At 34.7% G+C, this 20,651-nt stretch overlaps 1 protein-coding gene across 1 annotated transcript; it reads left to right on the top strand.

The window, feature by feature from the left end:
* The first annotated feature begins 770 nt into the window (after positions 1-770).
* On the top strand, positions 771-1,624 carry LOC130995499 (ethylene-responsive transcription factor ERF106-like). The gene has a single exon (XM_057920802.1). The coding sequence runs from the start codon at positions 795-797 to the stop codon at positions 1,479-1,481; it is 687 nt and encodes a 228-aa protein (XP_057776785.1). The 5' UTR covers positions 771-794; the 3' UTR covers positions 1,482-1,624.
* The last annotated feature ends 19,027 nt before the right edge of the window (positions 1,625-20,651 follow it).

The raw sequence follows: 20,651 nt of genomic DNA, 5'->3' as shown, positions 1-20,651 counted from the left end.
AAAAAAACTACTACTGATAAAAAAAAATTGTACCATCTACCTAAAAGTTTGATTATATAAAAACAAATAAAATATAAAATAATAAATAAAATTTACTTTCTCTATCTCATAACAAATGTCCTGATTTGTTTCGACACGATAATTTAAGTGATATGATTAAAGAGTAAAAAATTAGAAAATGGTGGAGTCCATGTTTAATTTGTGAAAAGAAAATAAGGCAGTTATTATACTCCATCCGTCCACGAAAGAACTTCCTATTTTTCCTTTTTGGGACGTCCACAAAAGAACTTCCTACCTATTTTTGGACTATACCCCACCACTTATAATCCTCTTACTTTACATTTTTCACAACTCTCAATATTAATTATAACACATTTTCACCACTCCCAATACACTCAACTATTTTTTATTCACTTTCAATACACTCAACAATATTTTTTTCTTAAAATCCGTGCCACTCCTTCCTAAGAAGTTTTTTCATGGACGGAGGGAGTACGAGGGAGCGAATATTTATTAATTTATATTTGTAGCGTCTAGCGTGGTATGTGAGTCTGTGACATACTCATCCCACTTGCGAGCGAAAAGGACAGAGACCCCAGCTCGTTGCGCTTGCATGCACCTTGCATTTTGGAAACATCATCAAACTTCCAAGTTGCGACTACGTAAGCACATGTCGTTACTACTAGTCAAGCCAATACAATTTTTTTTTGGAACATTATATATTTAAATAACAAAAATAAAGATCTTAAAAGAGAGGGGTCCATCCGTCTGGACATAACAGTACTAGATTTAACATGCTTATCTCTTCGCTGTCGAATAAAATCCCAATTTACGTATTTATAAAGCCTCCCCAACTAAAAACTTGTATAGATCAGTCACTACTTACGTTTCCCTCTCTAAAATACATTCTCTCTCTGAAATATCTATGCTTGGGCATGGCAACCTCAGACGCATCGCTTACGCTGGAGCTTATCCGCCAGCACCTCCTTGAAGACGCCGACTCGTTTTTCAGCAACGTTACTACTCTTTGTTTCTCCGATGCTTATGGAGATGAGCTGAACGCCCTACCCGAAATCGACTCCCCTTCATCCGGGTCGGATCTCAACGCTGTGGGCCCGGATGATTTCGAGACGAAGCCCCAAATTAGCTCAGCCGATGATGATCTGTCGTCGGTGAAACCCGAACCCGAACACTGGTCGGGCGGCGGAAGGCGCTACAGGGGAGTTAGGAGGAGGCCGTGGGGAAAGTACGCGGCGGAGATCCGGGACCCGGCCCGGAAAGGGAGCCGGGTCTGGCTGGGGACTTATGACACCGACGTGGATGCGGCCAGGGCGTATGATTGTGCTGCTTTCAAAATGAGGGGCAGAAAGGCCATTTTAAACTTTCCGTTCGACGCCGGAAAAACGTCGCCGCCGCCCAACGCCGGCCGGAAGAGGAGACGAGAGAGGATGCCTGCCCGGTTGTGTGAGATGCACTGCTAATATATTCGTGGAATTTAATTACGATAAATGTGTGTGAGATGCCGAGTTGTAGTTTTTACTACTCCTTTATTTGTTTTTGTGTTTTTTTGTACAGGGAAATTTATAGTTTTGAATAGCTAAAAAAACCTTATTATCTTGATGAAGTTTTAATCTCGAATCAGAGAGAGACTAGCTAACAACACATGATTATCTTTTTTTTTTTTCTTTTGCTACATACTTCATATGGTCTTCTTCTACTAATGAATTCCGCACAAACATTAATTATTTTTGTAAGATAAACTTAATGTCTTTGATCAAGAAAAAAAGAATCCGACTAGAATTTTGATTGGAAATAGACACTTGACAATATATTTGCAAGTAGTAGCCTCAATTGAACTAACTGTCGGTCCTTCAAAAAATGAGTTTTTGGTGCTCAATTTTACCATTTGAGCTAGGCCGACTTCAATATATAATCATATTTGAGCATGTCAAATTTAATATAGATTATCGCGCAAGACCAAGATTCATCATTATATACTAAAAATAACGAAGCAGATTGACAAATTAAAGACATATGCAACCAACTGAATATAAAATATAAGGCGAGCGTTAAATATCATCTCACAAACCAAAATAGATAAAAGTCAAAATATTTACTTTTAAATAAACAAACACCAATCTAGCATCGCTGTTTTCATTTTGGATATAAATATATAAAAAGAGAACCACTTTCCATAATAATTTTTCTAATAAAACTTCATCATATTATTATTAATTAATAATAATTAATTCAATTATTAATTACCTTAATATGTATATGTAATTGATTTGCTTAAACATTTTTCACATTTAAGTTAACCAACTCAATTAACTCAATTTTATTTTTTGTATGATAAAATATTATTGCTATAAATTTAAAACATATTATTATAAATAAAACATTTGGTGAAATACATGTAAACATATATCTGTAGATATACGAATATTTATTAATATTTTTTATATATGTTATAAACTTTGAAATATACTCCTATTACGCTTTCATTTGCTCTTCTTGCAATGAAAAACTAAATTTAATAAGAAACAAACCAAACAAAAAAAATAGTAAATATCAAATCATATTTTAATATTTTAATTTAGACCGGTTCAATTCTTTGATTTCAAATATTTTGCTCACCTCTAGCACGAAAGACAAATCTAGTATCAATTTAAACTTCAAATTATTTTTGCAGTATCAAACCCCACTGCTCCCCTTCCCCAGCTCCCCAAGTCAAAAATAAAAATAAAAATAAAAAATCTAACATCAATTTTGTGTATAATATGAAAATTTGTGTAACACATTTATACATCGGTTATTTCACACCACAGCATGACAACACCGCCAAAATCTACCTTGAATTACGTGTATGTACGACAAAAACAAGAAACAGTAAACTTGAAGGAAAGAAATGTCTTCGGAGAAAATAATTTAAACATTTACTGTGTGGTTGGCCCATTTCTCATTCCCTCTCCTTTTCTTTTTCTTTTTGGGTCTGGGCCAACTTCAGGGCCCAGAACCGAGCCCATTCTCTCATCCCAGCCCATTCCCTAACCCTAGCCCACTCACACCCCGGATATATTACTCCCGCTTCTCTCTCTCTCTCACTTTCACTCAGCGCCGCTCTCTCTCCCAAACCCTAATCCCTCTCTCTCTCCCTGACTCTCCATCTCCTCCGCCGCTCCACCGCCCATCCCCTCGGTTTCTCCATCTCCATTACTGCTCCCTACTCCTTACTGCTGTCCAGCCCCTCCCTCTCCCCCTTATATCTATGATACTCTCTCATACGCTGGTGATAACGTATTATCAAGAAGTGAAGGGCTCTGCTATTCCTTTCAAGTGTGATTATTCATTGGATAATACGGGATTCCCTGCGTGGGTGGTGGTATCACCGGGCTTTCCAGATCATCGGAGCCCTGTTTGGTGGTTACCTGAGAGGATCTGAGCTGCCGGAGTTCTGACCTTGGCTCCTGCTGTTGGCGGCTCTGTTGAGATCTGTGAAGCTGCTCCATCGTCCTTACCTCGCCGTTGATCATTCAGCTGCCGGAAGGGTTGCTGAGTTAAAGGGGGAAAATCTGAGCCCCCTGTGTCCCAAGGACACCTTTTCCCTCGACTGAAATCCTTCTCTGATTTCTTATCTCTTTTCTCTTTCCTTTGTTCCTTTTACTCCTTTTATTGTTACTTGTGCAGATCTGAAGTACAGGTAATAGGAGGTTGCAGTGGTGAAAGGAAGGGTGAATACCTAAAGAAGAAGAAGAAGTGCCTGAGCACGAAGTGAGACGGACCGGAGGTTCGGGAAACAAGAGGAGTAATCCCGGCAAGGCGAAGATACCCAACATTTACGAAGATAGCTAGGCATAATATTGTGCTAAAGAATTTAAACTTTTCAAATGAATACACTTGAAAATCATACACATGTTCAACAAAAACAGAGAAAAGGGTAAACTTTAAGGAAAGAAATGTCTTCGGAGCCAATATCTTTTTTGAAATGTACTAAGTCAGTCGCATAATATTGCTAAGAATTTAAACATTTCAAATGATATACTTAAAAATCAAACGTGACGAAAAACGTACTAACATTTTTTTGTAAGGTGACGAAATAGTAACATAAAAACAAGAAACATTCAAAAGAATTTCCTAAATTCCACCTTATTTTCCACGATAGATATTTATGTTATGACTAGTGTATTCACACCATCGCCTCCATTAGGCTAGGCTACAGTAGCTAGCACATAAAGGTTCATTCTATATTTCCATCAATGTGTTCAATTCTTGATCATGTGATAATTATTGGAATATTAAACACTGCAAAATTTGCTAATTGGCCACATGCGCACTTAAGTTCCACGTGACTTGCGTTGTCAAATTCCATACCATTAAAATAGAATTGTTTGGGCAAAGTCTTCCACCAAATGCCAATCAATTCTTTTTATCCATGGAAAATACAGTATTTGTTGTCATCAAGAATTTCAATAGGGTAATTTTTCTCAATACTCCATACCACCGCAATCTTCCTCGTCACTTTTTTTATTTATCATTTGGTCTATTATTTATTCTTCTTTCTTTCAATTATTTAGTGAAAGAAGAGAAAATTAAACTAGTCTACGAATTAGGATATGACAAGTTCAATTCAAGTGGTTACAAGCTTTAGATAAATTATGTGTTAGTTGGAAATATTGGTTTTAAGACCAATCTGAAAATTATTATTTAATTAAAATAATTATTGGATGTTAATCTACGTTTCGAGTAGATGAACGTGGTATACTTGAAGTCTTAAAACCGATTTCCGGTGAGTGAAATATTGTATGTTAAACTTTGGATGTTGTGTAGGAAAATAACACTTGAGAAATGTATATTGTCCCACATTGAAAAACCAGAGAAGTATTCTTCTCTGAATATAAGAATAGCAATGCTCACACCGTATGTGCACCTAACAACAACAAATGGAAAATGATTAAAAACATTAAATACATTTAGCAAGATTGTTGAACCCTGGCACATTGTTGGAAAGACACTGGAAAAAACTAATGACTGCTTATGCTTTATTTCAGGATGAATCTATTCTTATTTCTTATATGGTTTATTTAATTTCTTATATGGTTCTCGGGTAAATAGGAGAAACACCTTAAACTTAGTCATGTTTCCAGAATTATATCACTACTCCGAATGCGACTGAGATTTGGGCAGCTTAAGGATAAAAAAGTTTTAAATGAATATGATTTATATATTTTGTAAAAAATGGTAAAAGATAAGTATATATAAAATAGATATAATTTTCACGCTATTATTCACAGAAAATGTGAAACAAACATTCAACCGACAACCATGAATGAAATACTACGTACTAATCTATACTATATTAAAAAGGAAACTCTCAATTTGAAATCATTTTCAAATTTATTTCAAAGTTGAGTGGCAATTTTGTAGTTATAATAAAATTAAAGATTTATTTATAAACTATATATATTTTTTTCATTTTCTTTATCTTCTCATTTTTTTGTTTTATTTATTTTTAAAATTTTAAAATTCGACTATATATACAACATTTAATATATATATCAAATTAAAGATCGAAAGAGCTCCGATTTTATATATTTTATATAAATATTTAATTTAAAATGTAAAAGTTATATTATTTAGAGATTAAATTTTTTAAAAAATCTCTCTCCTCTCTCATCTTTTTTTTTGGAATAAATCTATTTTTTTAACTTTTTTTATTTTTACTTTTGTTTTTATTTTTGCCTTTTCATAATATGTGTTTTTAATGTTGTGAATTTATTTATTTTTTCAATATTAAGCATAAATATATTTTGTTAAAATTATTATTTTTAGGGTTAATTACACCAAAAATCATGAACTTTTGGATCTTGGGTCAATTTCCAAACTTTCCATGAACTTTTTTTTCTTTATCAAAAATTCCCTGAATTTAATGTATTGAACAATTTTTTCATGACTTTCAAGAATCTCCAAATTGAATGCTGACTTGGCACCTTTTTAGTGATATGAAACGTGACATGGCATAGCCTGCGGTGAGCAGAAAGGACGTCGTTAGTTGGGGATAAAACGATGTCATTTTGAGCTCAAACCTCTCTCCCAATTGGGGGGTCGAGCTCGCCAGAAGTCGAGTAGGAGCAATCGAGCCCAAGCTCTTGCGAGCTCAACCATGCCATGGCTGGTGGCGGCGGATCTACGAGCCCAAGCTCTTGCGAGCCTAAGATAGTTCAGTAGAGAAACTCCAAACCCCACTGCTCGATCTGGGAGGCGGCGTATCTACGGGGGTGGTTGGTGGCGGCGAGATCTAGTGATGGTAGTGGGGGAGGGCGGTGGAGAGAGAGGGGGCGGCAGGGGGTTCGATGTGGCGCATCTGCAGGGATGGTTGGGGAAGAGGAAGACGGCGGATCTGGTAATGGTGGTGGATAAAACGACGACGGCGAAGCTCTTCAGAAGCGGCACGAGGTCTGGAACGGCGCGAGCACAACAGCGGCGGTGGTTCACCGAGCTTAGAGCCAACGGCCCCTTTCCGTCCCTTTCTCTTCTTGTCGGCCCCTTCGTGTCCTCGTCTCTCACCGCTGGCGACATTCGCGTAGGAATTCAACAAAATCAGTAGACGTTTGGGGTGGTAGGGTTTTGGGGGCTAGGTTTTTGGTGGAGGCGGCAATGGTGAGGCGGGTCTTCGTGTTTGAGGTCGAGAGAGGCGGCCGTCGCCAAGGTGGAAGGCGGAGGCGGTGGTCCTCGTCGTCGCTTCGCCGGAGAAAGGCGACGGCGGTGAATTTTGAGGAGGTGTCATCTTTTTCCGGCGGCGGTGCACCGGACCTAGAGGAGGGGAAGGGAAAATCATGGATTTTTTTGTTTATTTTTTTTTTTCAAGTAGGCGCCATGTGAACTCGGTACTACTACGTAGGCGCCATGTCAACTCGGTATTACCACGTAGGCGACAGGTCAATTTGGAGCTTCACCGGAGCAAAAAAACATGAAAAAATTGTTCAACCCCTTCAATTCAGGAAATTTTTGATTAAAAAAAAGTTCATGAAAAGTTTGGAAATGGATCAAAAGTTCATGATTTTTGGCGTAATTAACCCTTATTTTTATTGTATTTATACATATGATGATTGAGTTGGTATGAATTTTACATTAATATAAAAATATAAAATTATTTTTCGTGTATTGCACGGGATGCAAATGCTAGTATAATGTAATAGAAATCTCACACAATGTTAAAGAAAAAAATCCTAATTGTTAATCTACACAATGTTAACGATAGTAAAAATCTCACACAATGTTCATCACATCCTACCACCTTCTAGGTAGGATACGTAATACAAATTTTAATTATATCATTTATTAATTTGCTGATAGAATAAACTGCCGTAATTTTACCTTCATACTATAAATTGTGTTAATCTGTCAAAATTTCATTTTTCTACCATAATTTATTTATACATGAGCATATAATTTAATAGATCTAACTAAACATAGTATTAATATTTTGTACAATATAAGTCATCGTAATTAAAAAAAATCAAGCCTTATCCATATTGTCAAGCAAACGAGTTCTAAGAATACTCCCCAAACTTTTTGTCACATGATTGTGGATAATAATAAAAAGAAAATAACATAGACAATATAGTTTCTTGACCTAGATAATTCATGATGAGGTCTCTTGTGCAGACGTCCGCACAATAAAATTTATATTTGTGATACACGACATGCAGGGACGGAGCCAGGGGGGCTAGAGCCCCCTCCCAATTTTTTTTTTTAAATTTTAAAATATATATAGATATATGTTTATACCTATTATAAAATAATTTTGTTTTATAAAAGAGTATTTGGTTATTATATTCTCTCATATATACTTAATTTAAGGATAATTTTGTTATTTAAAACTATATAATCTATGAAATATTGTTTGTTATTATTACTATTATACTTGTCTTTTGATTAAAAAATGCCTAATATGTATGAAATGCTAAAAAAAATATAATGTATTGAAACTAATTTGTAATATATAGAAAATATATAATCTATGAACATGTTGTTTGTTATTATTATTATTATTATGCTTGCCTTTTAATAAAAAATGTCTTAAATATACGGAATGTCCAAAAAAAGTTTTGTGATATATTGAAACTATATAATCTATGAAAATATTGTTTGTTATTATTAGTATTATGCTCGTATTTTAATAAAAAAATACCTTAAATATACAGAATGCCCGAAAAAAAATTCTCGGGGGCTACTGCCCCTGAACCCCCGTGCAAGTTCAGCCCCCCGAACTTAATTCCTGGCTCCGTCCCTTAAAAAAAATCATACGTAAAAGTTTCTATATATGGAATTGGACTATTGTCTTTATCAGAGTTAGAAGCAAGTCAAGGTTATGCTTCATGGATTTATTTTCATTTGCTGCTATTTTGCTTGTTTTGGATTTTTTTTTTCTTCTGATTTCTAATATTGTTTGACTCTGTTACATGAACTAATGATTTTTGTGTTTATGTTAGTAGGATATAGCTATTTTGACTTGAAATTCTTCATAATCATGCATTTATTTTTAATGAAGTTGTATAGATGTAACAATCTGTGTAACTTCATCATGTTTTTTTTTTTTTTTTTTTTGTCTGAATTTGTGTGAAATTTGAGTAGATTGGTATATCTTTCGTATTTAAAATTTGGAATTCATGATGAAATTGGGGTTTTAATGCGTCTCGAACCTAATTTGTTTTAAGGTTACAAGAGATTTGACTGTTTCGAGGTGGATTTTGCAGCATAATCATGTTCAATTCACATAAATATGAAGCATCTTTTAGCTTCATTTATTTTTTTCTGGATCATGATCATTTATATATATATATATATATATATATATATATATATATATATATATCAATAAATTAGTCGTGTTTTCTGTTTAGCTGAGGCTTGCGCTAGAGATGCATTTACTAATTTCACTAAGAAAATATTGGTTATGGTTAAAGTAGAGATTATTGAGCTATCTTTGAGATTGTTGGGAAATTATTGAAATATCCTAATCCTTGTTTTGATGATACCAAAATCCATAGGTCCTAATTGTAACAGACTAGAACTGTTCGAACTCAAGTGTTAGAGTTATTTTCTAGTTTAGTTTGTTGTTCTGAAGATTGAAGACTGAAGGACGAAGGACTGGAGATTGGAGTTACCAACTGAAGTATCAGTTGAAGAATCAGTTCAGAATTGATTACTTAATGCGTGCCACGTGGATTCAGCGGACTGATACTAAAGTCAAGTATCAGTTAAACATTCTTCCTCGGACTGAACCTCCAACGTTCAAAGGAAGCCACTACTCCAAAAGTACAGCCGCATTAAATGCAGAGATCTCAGGATCATCCCTTTCTGCAGAGGTCATTCCTATTTGGTGGCTACTTTATCAGAGATGTCAAATCTCCTGCTCTTCAACATAGCCGTTCTCACCCAACAAGGAATCTCGAAGATTGAAGCCTCAGCCCAAATTCGAAAAGCTCTCCAACGGAAGAAATCTTGAAGACGTTCTCCACCAACGGATCTATTCAAGACTTATCCTATAAATAGCGCTCGATGATCACTTCAATCTTCACCGATTCAACAACATAAGCTGAAACTCTGCCAAAATTGTTTCTCAGCCAAAAGTTTAATCTCTCCAAAGCTTGAATCGAATAAGAGAATACAAAAGCCAAAAATCAGTCACTGCTGATTACACACATTCTCTTAGAGCTTAGGCAAACCTCTATTTACCCAAAGCCTAGGTCAAAACTAACTCCAAAGAACTTGTTCTTTGAAGTTTAATTGGCAAGATTTCAAACCTCCCTTCGAGTTACAGAATCGAGTGTTTGAGCTGAAAAGGAGTTCAGGAAGGTACTCTGACTCCGTGAGATCGTAGTGCAGGTTCGTGCTAGGAGTGGAAAATCCAGTGCGAGTGAAGTGTTGGTACTGAAGATTAGATCTTCAGTTGATTCGGTTGTGTGCACCCGACTAAGCACACGGATAGGTTTGCAGTGCAACAGTTAAGCACTTGCGGAGTAAAGTTGTTGGTCTGATCAACCAACCGTGGATGTAGGAAGTATTTTCCGAACCACGTAAAAATCTATGTGTTATTTACAGCTTTCAGTTTTACATTCTTACTCGTGCTCTTTCCATTGACAAACTGAACACTGACTAAATGCAAAGAGAAACCTAAGACTAACAATGTGCTCAACAAAGGCTATTACGAAACAAAGTTATTTCCGCTGCGTATGTTATCAGTCTGACTGATCTATCCTCTGATAGTCAGGAAGACTTGTAACTTCTTTGTTTTAGCAAACTCGACTGAAGCCTTAACGTGCATCAGTTAAGTTCCAGTGACTTAACTGATAACTCCTTACTGAAGAGTATTTCAGTATCAGTCGTCAACCCTGTTTGGTCAAAACTCCTTTCAGTCAACAGGCGTCTAAGTTTGCGTGTAAAGTTTCGTTTTTGATCTCTATCTTGAGATCTCTCTGGTCTTTCAGAGAAAAATAGCCTATAGATGTATTCTCCCCCCCCCCATACACCTATTCGAGACCCTCCGAACCTAACAGAGATATGCAGGACTTTTATCTTCACATGTTGTATTTTGAATTGAATAGTGTTAAGTTTGAGTTTTAATGAAACCTCTTTTACATATTTAATTTGAGGTAAATATATACTTTAACACATGTTGAACATGCAATGGTTGACTATTCTCTGCAACAAAGTTAGTCAATTATTTCTCTGCATTCCCAGAAGGTTGGATCAGTCCTTCCAATGTGTTGATCTTAGTTCGAAAGTTTTTTGCTTATTTTATTTGGTTACAATAGTCTCTATATATGTTTGGGATTGTTGTTGTTGTTATTTTATATATATATCAAAATTTACATAATCGACATTTATGGGGTTAGTGGTGCCGCCGGTTCAGGAACCGCCGGTTTCGGGCCCGAACCGGCGGTTCCGGGCTTTTTCCTTTTTTTTCAATTTTTTTTTGTATTCTTTTTTTTTGAAATTAAATGATTTGTGATGAAATTTCAAAATTTGAATTCAACTTAAATCTTAAAATATAAAATATAAATGACTTGTGTTGAAAATTTAATGATTGTGATGAAATTAAATTATTTATGTCATATTTTTTTCCTTTTATGAAATTAAATGATTTATGTCATATTTTAAAATTAAATGACTTGTGTTGAAAATTAATATTTTATGAAATTAAATGATTGTGAATTTGTGATGAAATTTCAAAATTTTAATTCAACTTAAAATATAAAATATAAACATGTGTTGAAATCGAAAATATAAACATGTAATAGTTTCTATGTCATATTTTTAAATTAAATGACTTGTGTTGAAAATGTATATTTTATTAAATTAAATGATTTGTGATGAAATTTCAAAATTTTAATTCAACTTACAATATAAAATATAAACATGTGTTGAAATCGAAAATATAAACATGACAATTAATATATGTCATATTTTTAAATTAAATGACTTGTGTTGAAAATTTATATTTTATAAACATGACAATTAATATATTTTTAACATAATATTTTGTTATGCCATCTTAATTCTTAAGTAATACTTGTGTTCTTTTAATTAATATCATGTCATCTTAATTCTTAAGTAATGTTTGTGGTTTTTTTTTTATTAAATGACTTGTGTTAAAAATTGAAATACAATAAAAGAAAAATAATTCTAACACATTGACAATCAAAATAATGCATAAAAATTGAATTTATTCTATGTACACAAAAAATATTATAAGGATACAAATTACAATTTTCAAAATTGAATAAGTAAACTAACTAACACTAACTAAATAACTAATTCATTACAAATTTACAATAAATTCCGAAAGAGAGTTGTCTAACAGGGGGAAAAAAATAAAAAATTAAGGGCTTGAGCTCAATTTTAATATAAATATTAAAATTGAGTGGCCTACGTATCTTCATTGAATAATGAAGAATCAAAGCCCACGTAGTTCTCTTACCTTAGCTTACCTAATCGTAGTCCTCGGGCTCGGATCGTTCGGACTCGGTGAATTCATCGTTTGGGCTCTCATCGGCTTGATCCCATTCATTCTCTTGAGCTCGCAACTCGGCTTTGGACCAATCATCAAGCAACATGGTGGCCTCCATGTTTCGAGTATCCTTGTTGCTTCTTCTTTCGTCCAAGACAAGCCCACCAACGCTAAATGCTTGCTCGACGGAGACCGTGGAGGCCGGGACCGCGAATAACTCATTGGCCATGGTGGCGAGTATGGGATATTCCCTCTCGTGCGTGGACCACCATCTCAAGACGTCAAATTGTATACCACCTACATTTTTGAAAGCAAATGTACTAGACAAATATATATCTAGCTCGTTAGTAGTATAGCTCCTTTGTGTATTCATAAATGAATAAGCGGCTTGAGCCCATTCGTTTTGATCAAAACTACTTCCTAAGGTGGATGAGCCATATTGACCTTGTGAACTAGTAGTGCCACTTGAAGAGTATGAGGGGTTTGCAAGCATATATTTTTGTTCATAGTCATTAAACAAAGCTCTAAGTGTGTTATCTATTCTATGTTTAATATCATCTAAGTTGGGAAGGTACCATTCTAGCATTTCATTATTTCTTAATCTTGACTCATAAATATCTCTAAATGTACCATAATAAATTTCTAACAGACGATAAACACCGCTAATTTTCATTGTAGGATCTAAAATCTTAGCAATTAAAAAAACATCGGGAATTTCAAGAAAATATTTAAGCCACTTAATGATCATTTGATATGATACATCCTTCAAATCGTTTTTTTTTAATAACAATCATTTAAAGCAATACCAATAAACATGCAATGTTCTAAAACTTTAATACTAGTACAATAATAAACACCGGATAAATCCATAGTAGCATTTTGAAAAACCTTTAAAAGTTGAAATAAACTACCACATTGTTTCCAATAAGAGGGCAATAAAAGCAAGTTAGCCTCGGGAGTTGCTCTAAAAAAATCACATAAATGCTCAACATGTTCCATGGTAGATGCAAGCATGCCAAATGTTGAATTCCAACGTGTAGAAACATCTTTCATAAAATTTGTATATCGAATTTTTTTGTGACGACAATATTTTTGCCATTTTTTGCCAATAGCGAGTTTTCTATGCAACATATTAACGGCTTGTCTAATGGGATCAACAGCATTATTAATAAGAGAATAAGCATCTTGTACACATCTATTTAAAATATGACAAATACAACGAGCATGAAAATACCTACCTTCAAATGAGGTGGGCACGCGGCAACTAACTCGGGAATGGAGGCGGTGTTGGCGGATGCATTATCAAATCCAACAGAAAATATTTTGTTTAAAATGCGATACTCATTTAAAACAAAAATAATCAAAGTTTCAAAAAAAAAAGAAAAATAAATAATCAATTGAGCAATGTTAGTAGCATTATGTATTTCATTAAAATCTCTAAATGCAATTAAACGTTTTTGAATTAACCAACATTCGTCAACCCAATGACAAGTAATACCCATATAAGAATATCTTTGGAAAGAATCACTCCATATGTCGGAACATATAGAAAAATTTTGATTTAAATTCTTAAAATATTTTCGTAAATCACGTTTTCTTTCTTCGGCTTGTCGCCGAATATTTTTGCACATAGAAGTTCGACCAATTTTTTTGGCGGCCGGATTATAAGCATTTTTCATAGTATGTTCAAAAGTATATTTATCGGCATGTCTAAAAGGCAAATGCTCCATTGAAACATAACGAGCCATGTAATCTCGAGCATTTTGTGGATCAAATTTCCATAAAACATTACCTTGTGACCTTGGCGTTGAAAAGCTTCGGGATGTAGTTGAGTTTGAGTTGTATGGATTCCATACTCGACAGTGTGCCTACTCTCCATGTGCCTTGCGAGGGTGCATAACCCCCTCCCGCTTTCCATTGATAAGTAGCGTTGCAATAGGCAATGAACCTCTCGGGAGCATTTGGACCATCATTTGGATTTTTAGGAGCAGGTTCCCTCCTAAAATGTTTAGTGAAAATGTTAGAAGAAAGTAATTTACTCTTACCCTTACCCTTACCCTTACCTCTAGTGGGGGGGATTTCCTCCTCAACGTTGTGACGTGTTTGCTCGGCTTCCTCCTCCGCCTCTTCGTTATGCAAAGTACGTGCATATTCTTCATCCTCCGCTTCTTGAAGTTGTCTAGCATATGCTTCACCCGCCAAATCGGCAGCCTCCCGGCGTGCACCGGAAGGTCCTCGTTCAACTGGCAATTTCACTCTTCTCCTGGAGGATGATGATGGAACTTGAACATTTTGAGTAAACTCGTGAGAAGTGGGAGTGCTATCAATATCTTCTTCAGGGTCGACATTGATAGACTTGCCACGGTTACCACGACCATGAGACATGATAACAAATAAACAAGTAGAGAAGAGAATATAGATAATAGAGGTTAGAGAATAATAAGCAAGAACTAAGTAAATGAGCAAGTGAGTGTAGTGATAGTGTAATTGAAATATATAGTATAGTATAGTATTTAGTACTTAGTAGTAGTACTAGTAGTAATATAATGTAAAGCAAGAACAATAAAGTAAATGAGCAAGTGAGTGTAGTGATAGTGTAATTGAAATATATAGTATAGTATAATATTTAGTACTTAGTAGTAGTACTAGTAGTAATATAATGTAAAGCAAGAACAATAAAGTAAAGCAATTGATTAAGCAAGAGAATAGCTAAAGAATTATAGAGCAAGAGCAATTTAACAAGAGCAATAGCACATAAAGAATGGAGGAGAATTAGAAGTAGAAGAAAGGAGAGTGTAGAATTGTTAATACAATGGGGTGAGTTTGAAGGTGGAAGAAGGGGGGTATTTATAGATAAAATTGGGGTGGGGGAAAATGTGAATTAGATAAAATTGTGTGGGGAAAAAGTAGAATTATAATTATGAAAATTTGAAAAATAAAATAAAAACAAATACAAAAAATTTGAATTTTGAGTTAAAGAGTGGAAATGGGCCGGTCAAGGCAAGGCTGCCGCCTACCCCCCTACCAGCCTGCCCCCTTGCCGCATGCGCCAGCCCCACCACCCAGCAGCTCTCCTCGGTTCCAGCGCCGGGCCCGACGGTTCTGGGCCGAACCGACGGGCCGGATCGGCGGTTCAGGGTTGCCAACCCTTTGAACCGTAACCGACCCAGATGAACCGACGATTCAACCCTGAACCGGCCCGGTGGTCAACGATCCCAGACGAAATTTTTAAAAAATGGGTAATTAGAGTATAAATACATGAACTTTACTCACTTTTTGATATTTAACATGAACTTTAAAATATAGTTATAAATACATGAACTTATTCATCGTTTAATTTTTGGCTCGTTTTTTATATTCGACGAGATTAATGTTGTCATGTCAAAATAAAAACCGAGTTGGCAAAATCAATTATTAAATTGGCATTTGATTAAACTAGACGACGACGTACCATAACGAAATTTCTTCCCCCCATTCAATTTACGTAGAAAAACCTTTTCACTTCTACTTCTCTCTAATTCCTTCTCTTTCACTTGCAAAAGAAGTTATTGCATTCCCCCCCTCCATTGTTGTCTCAATTTCTGCATTCGCCTCCTACATTAGCGGTTGAGACATCTGCACATTTATCTCTGAAAATGGTGCTGCCAAAATTCTGCATTCACCTCTATCGTCATCTTCCTCGTCAATCCCACAAATCCCACTCAAACCCCTTATGCGCCCCTCACCCTGCCCTGAATTTCCCCTCCTCGCCCCACCAACGACTATCCATCTCGGTCTCCCATCGATGTTGGCTGTGAAATCTCTAAATTTTAATGAACGAAATTTTGAAATTGGTTTTCTGAATAACGAATTTGACTTGTTGAGATCCTTAAATCTTAATAAAGAATTTGATTTTTCTAATGATGAAACTGTCTTTTTGAAATCCCAAAATCTTAAAGACGGAATTGGCTTTTTGTAGGGCTGTCAAAATGGGCCGAAAATGGCCCGGCCCGATGGGCCCGCCCGTAGTTTTGGCCGGGCTGGGTTAGGATTTTCAAGGCCCAAAAAAAATCAGGCCTCCCTGGCCCGGCCCATGCGGCTCGTCGGGTCACCCGGCCCGCGGGCCAAAAAGCCCGCCGGGCTTTCGGGCCTAAATCGGCCCGTCAGTATAGAAGGTGAAAATTTTGAAAATTTATATCTCCTCCCAAATTTCAATCGGCCAATCCCAATGGACCCAACCTAATCTAAGTCCATTTCTTCAATTTACGACAATGACGAGTCGAAGTCTAACTTAGGATTTAAATTAACAATCAACAATCAATATTAAATTATTTTTACTTGAAAGATTTATTTATTTTTGGTGGTTGTTATTTGATTCTAGTTTATTTGATTACTGTATTAATTAATTTGTGAATAAATCGTTTTCAGTTTTTGTTGTTTTTGCAATTAGTTTTTGTTTTTTACTTGTATTCGTATTGTTTACATTTAGTTTTAGTCATATTTGTTTACATTTAATTTTAGTCAATTACGTAATTTAGATGTAGATTGTTTAAGGCCCTTTTTGTTTCATCGAATTTGTCTTCAATTTTTTTCTTTAAATTTAATTTAATTTATTAATTTTTGGAACTAATATATATATATATATATATATATATATATATATATATATATATATATATATATATATATATAGGGTTAGCTTCAATAAAGAAGGCCCCCTTAGATTAAGAATTAAGAACAAATCAGATCCATCCAATAAAGAGTATCCGACGGTCCAGATCAATTCGTCGAAATGACTTATTAATGCATTTAATATATGCTAAATTCTTTTTTAATTCGAAAAAGGCCAAATTCGTCCAAAACATTTCAGCTGTAATATCTAACCTAATCAAATCCCTAGAATTTCTCGCTTTCCATTCAAATGGCATCTCTTTAATTCAGTTATTTTTGCAGCTGTAATCTTTTATGTTTAGCATTGTTGGGCAAACAAGAACTCATTCTGGAATTGAAGAATTCGTCTAATCGGAGCGGCTGAGATTGAAGAATTTGTTTGACGATTTTGCTGCTATACGTAGGCTTTTTTTCTTTTTCTTTTTCTTTTGGATTTGTGTTCATAATTCAATCTCTTTTGAGACGGTTTGTAATCGATTGATTTATTAGAATTAGTTCTGTAATTGTTTCCATTTTGTTTTTTTTTTGGGATTTTTCATAGATCTGAACTCATGCGAATTGAAGAACTAAACCTTGGCCTCGAAATTCTGTATAAAACAAATTGTGATTCAAATAATATATGTTACGGTGAATTTGATTGAAATTTCAAAACTATTTCTGCGAACATAAGTTTGGTATTTGTGAGGTACACCAAAAGAATTGTCAGCTGATTCTTGTTTGTGTTCACAGGCTTGAGGAGGCGGCGCCGCCCTGGCTGGAATTGCCGCGGGATATAACCGCGGCGATTCTGCACAAGTTGGGAGCGATCGACATACTAACGGCGGCGCAACAATATGTGCACTGAGTGGCAGAGTATTTGCCGAGACCCTTCCATGTGGCGGTGCATCGACATGCGATACTTGAACAATCACGATGAAATATCATACAATATGGAGGAGATGTTATGCCACGCAGTCGATCGCAGCCAGGGGCAATTCGTAGTCTATATTGACTATTGATTTTATATGTGGAACTCACTTTTGTTTAAATCTCTTACGGTTCGTACTCCATTGGTAGCATTTTATGCCTACCAGCCCAAATGGGGCTCTGGGATCTTTAGATTACCCAAAGCAAGAGAGGCGAGCTCTGGCAGCTAAATATCGCAAATCAGCTCCCAAATTTGGGTCTCCTGAACGACAAAAGTTGATTGATGAGGTCTGTCATGCCCTAACCTGGGTTCTTCTTATATTGTTCCATAATCAAAATCCAACACCATGCTTACTGATCTCAGATTCATGAATACATACTGAGCAAAGCACAGTCGGTGCCTCAGAGCAACGGGAACTTTGAAGTACAACATACAGCCAAGAAGAAATTCAACGGTAACTCTGAATTATTGTGCATTTTTATGGTACATTTACACTCAACTTAACTCTTATGTTCATTGGATTATTAGATATGTTCATCAGATTCATTTTATGATAGAGATCAGTTGAGTGAAATGATAATTGCCCTATTGATACTGATTATCTTCTATCTGCAACTGACTGCCGTCGTTTTGTATTTTGTCTGCTCAATTTTGTTATTATGAACTAATGATAGGTTTGCATTTTGTGCTATCGATTTTGGATGTTTGTGAATGTATGTGTTAATGTCAATTTAGTGACTGCTAATGATTAATTTTTCATGAATTTATATACAAATACTCTGTGATTGATTATATTTTTTCACATGTGTGGGTATTCCTAAGCTGCATTGGTTTATTTGTTGCAGTTGTGCTTCTCTGTTCATTTAGGTTGTGTTATATGGTAGTTCATTGGCCTGCAAATGTGGTATGAATGAGTGTATAACGTCTATGTGGTATTAAAGTTCATATATGTATAACATTGAAAAGTTAGTTCACCTCACGAACTGATATATCGATGTAATGTTCACAGATGTGCAGAATGACGTTCAAGAAAAACAGCGTGAAGGTTCAAAAGACGCATACCTAATAGATGTTCATTTGATTTTATTTTGGGGGTATACAACTTGTTCTAGATGTATATAAGCCGATGGTATTTCATTATGCAAGAATTTCATTATGTATGGAATTCTTAAGTCCATTGCTATTCCAAATATATAAATTTACTATAATTCGCAGCATATTTGATTTGAACGTAATATAATATAATATAATTCGGCGAGTTGTTGTCGTCGCTGGGGTTCTCCCCTGACCTCGTCCGGCCAACAACAGAACTCTGTCACCGCTGGCCCTTTTCGGTTCGACAGAACAGACTAATGAATGGATCAACATTTATGTCGAACAATTGTGTTTCTTCTATTGAACTTAATTACGTTTCTATTGAACATGATTTGTGTATTTGAAGAACGTCCGAGATTATCATAAGGAGAGTGAGGGGAAGAGGGGGCAACCCTCCCTAGAAACTTTTTACTGTTAGATGATGTTATGAGATTCAATTTAGATGTTGCTTTAAAGCTAATATAGTATATATGGTGATTGACGAATGTATGTATTGATCTTAAGTCAGCACTTGTTGTTTTTAAAATAAGTTAGTGGTTTTATTAAGTTACTGTAATTCGTTATCTGAAGTTTCTATGTTCAATATACTATCTAAAAATGCATTTGAAATATTAATATATGATTAAACATTTATCGTCTAATGCTACGTAGAATTGCACCCATGGTTGAACATAAAGTATATTTCATTGATTATAAAGTATATTACCAAAAGGACCGAATGTTCCAAAAATTATTAAGCAATATTTATTTCTGAAAAATTAGTAGCATATGATATTAAGGGTATGTTATATGTTGATGAACATAACTATCATTTTATTGCATAAATATTTTCGTTTGGGTTTCGTATCATGAACTCCGAGATTTTCAATAAAGAAGGCTTCACATGAGAAACATCATTTCACCGAGAGTTATTGATTGTTCATCACACTTTTTGTGATGTTCATCAAAATTTTCATTTGTTCTTTTTCTTAATGGTTGAGATTTATCCTTTAATTCAACGATTGCATTCTTCCATTGAGATTTGTCCATGATATTATGCCCTTATAAAATGGAAAGAACATATATTTGTATATTAATTTCCTTAAAAAATCCTTAGATAATTTTTTATATGAATCAATTATGATATCTGTCACAAATCTTAATACTTCACTCAGCATATTTGTCTGTTCAATTGAACGGAACAAATAAATTTATAGGCAAGCTTTTTTTTGGTGCAAAAAAATAAACAAAGTGCGATAAGTTCATTAAAAAGTGTTAAATACGTTGAAAAAAATTTGCCATTATGTTCAAAGAAAATTGAGATTAATTTTTTTTGCCATTATGTTCAAAAAATAAACTAAGTGTGATAGGTTCATCATAATTAGAAAATGAGATTGTTCATGAAAGTTCAAAGAATATAATTATTTGTTCATACAAAACATATTAAAAATTCATTATACTAAAGGAAAAATATAATTTTATCAATCCGGGAAACTCTAGCAAAGTTCAAATGATATAACTATTTGTTCAACAAATTACGTTCAAATTAGTAAAATATGTTCATAAAATCAATAAAATATGTTCATCATAATTAATACACTATTCATTGAAAAAATTGAGTTATGTTCAAATAGACAAAACCTATGCCAATAAATAGTACTCCCTCCGTCCGCCAAAAGTAGACCACTTTTACTATATTGGGCGTCCGCAAAGAGTAGACCACTTTCCTTTTATGGAAATGGTCCCACCACCTACTTTAATATTTTATCCTTACAAACACTCTTTATTTACAATAAAACCACCCCAAATTCAATCTCAACCACACATCTCATAAAGTGGTGAGACCCTTTCTCCACTACATCAAAATCATCACCGATTTTATTAAATCCCGTGCCCAACCAAAGTGGTCTACTTTTGGCGGACGGAGGGAGTAATAAAGTTCTATAGCCAAATAACGTGGCACTAATAATAATAATAATAATAATAATAATAATAATAATAATAAAA

Source organism: Salvia miltiorrhiza, chromosome 7, assembly GCF_028751815.1.
Source record: "Salvia miltiorrhiza cultivar Shanhuang (shh) chromosome 7, IMPLAD_Smil_shh, whole genome shotgun sequence".
Taxonomy (NCBI): domain Eukaryota; kingdom Viridiplantae; phylum Streptophyta; class Magnoliopsida; order Lamiales; family Lamiaceae; genus Salvia; species Salvia miltiorrhiza.
Note: the sequence above shows the minus strand (reverse complement) of the source record. Positions and strands in the feature narration are given on the sequence as shown.

Bases quoted from the DNA above. Each gene is read 5' to 3' on its own strand.
- LOC130995499 (XM_057920802.1), top strand. From the start codon at position 795: ATGCTTATCTCTTCGCTGTCGAATAAAATCCCAATTTACGTATTTATA.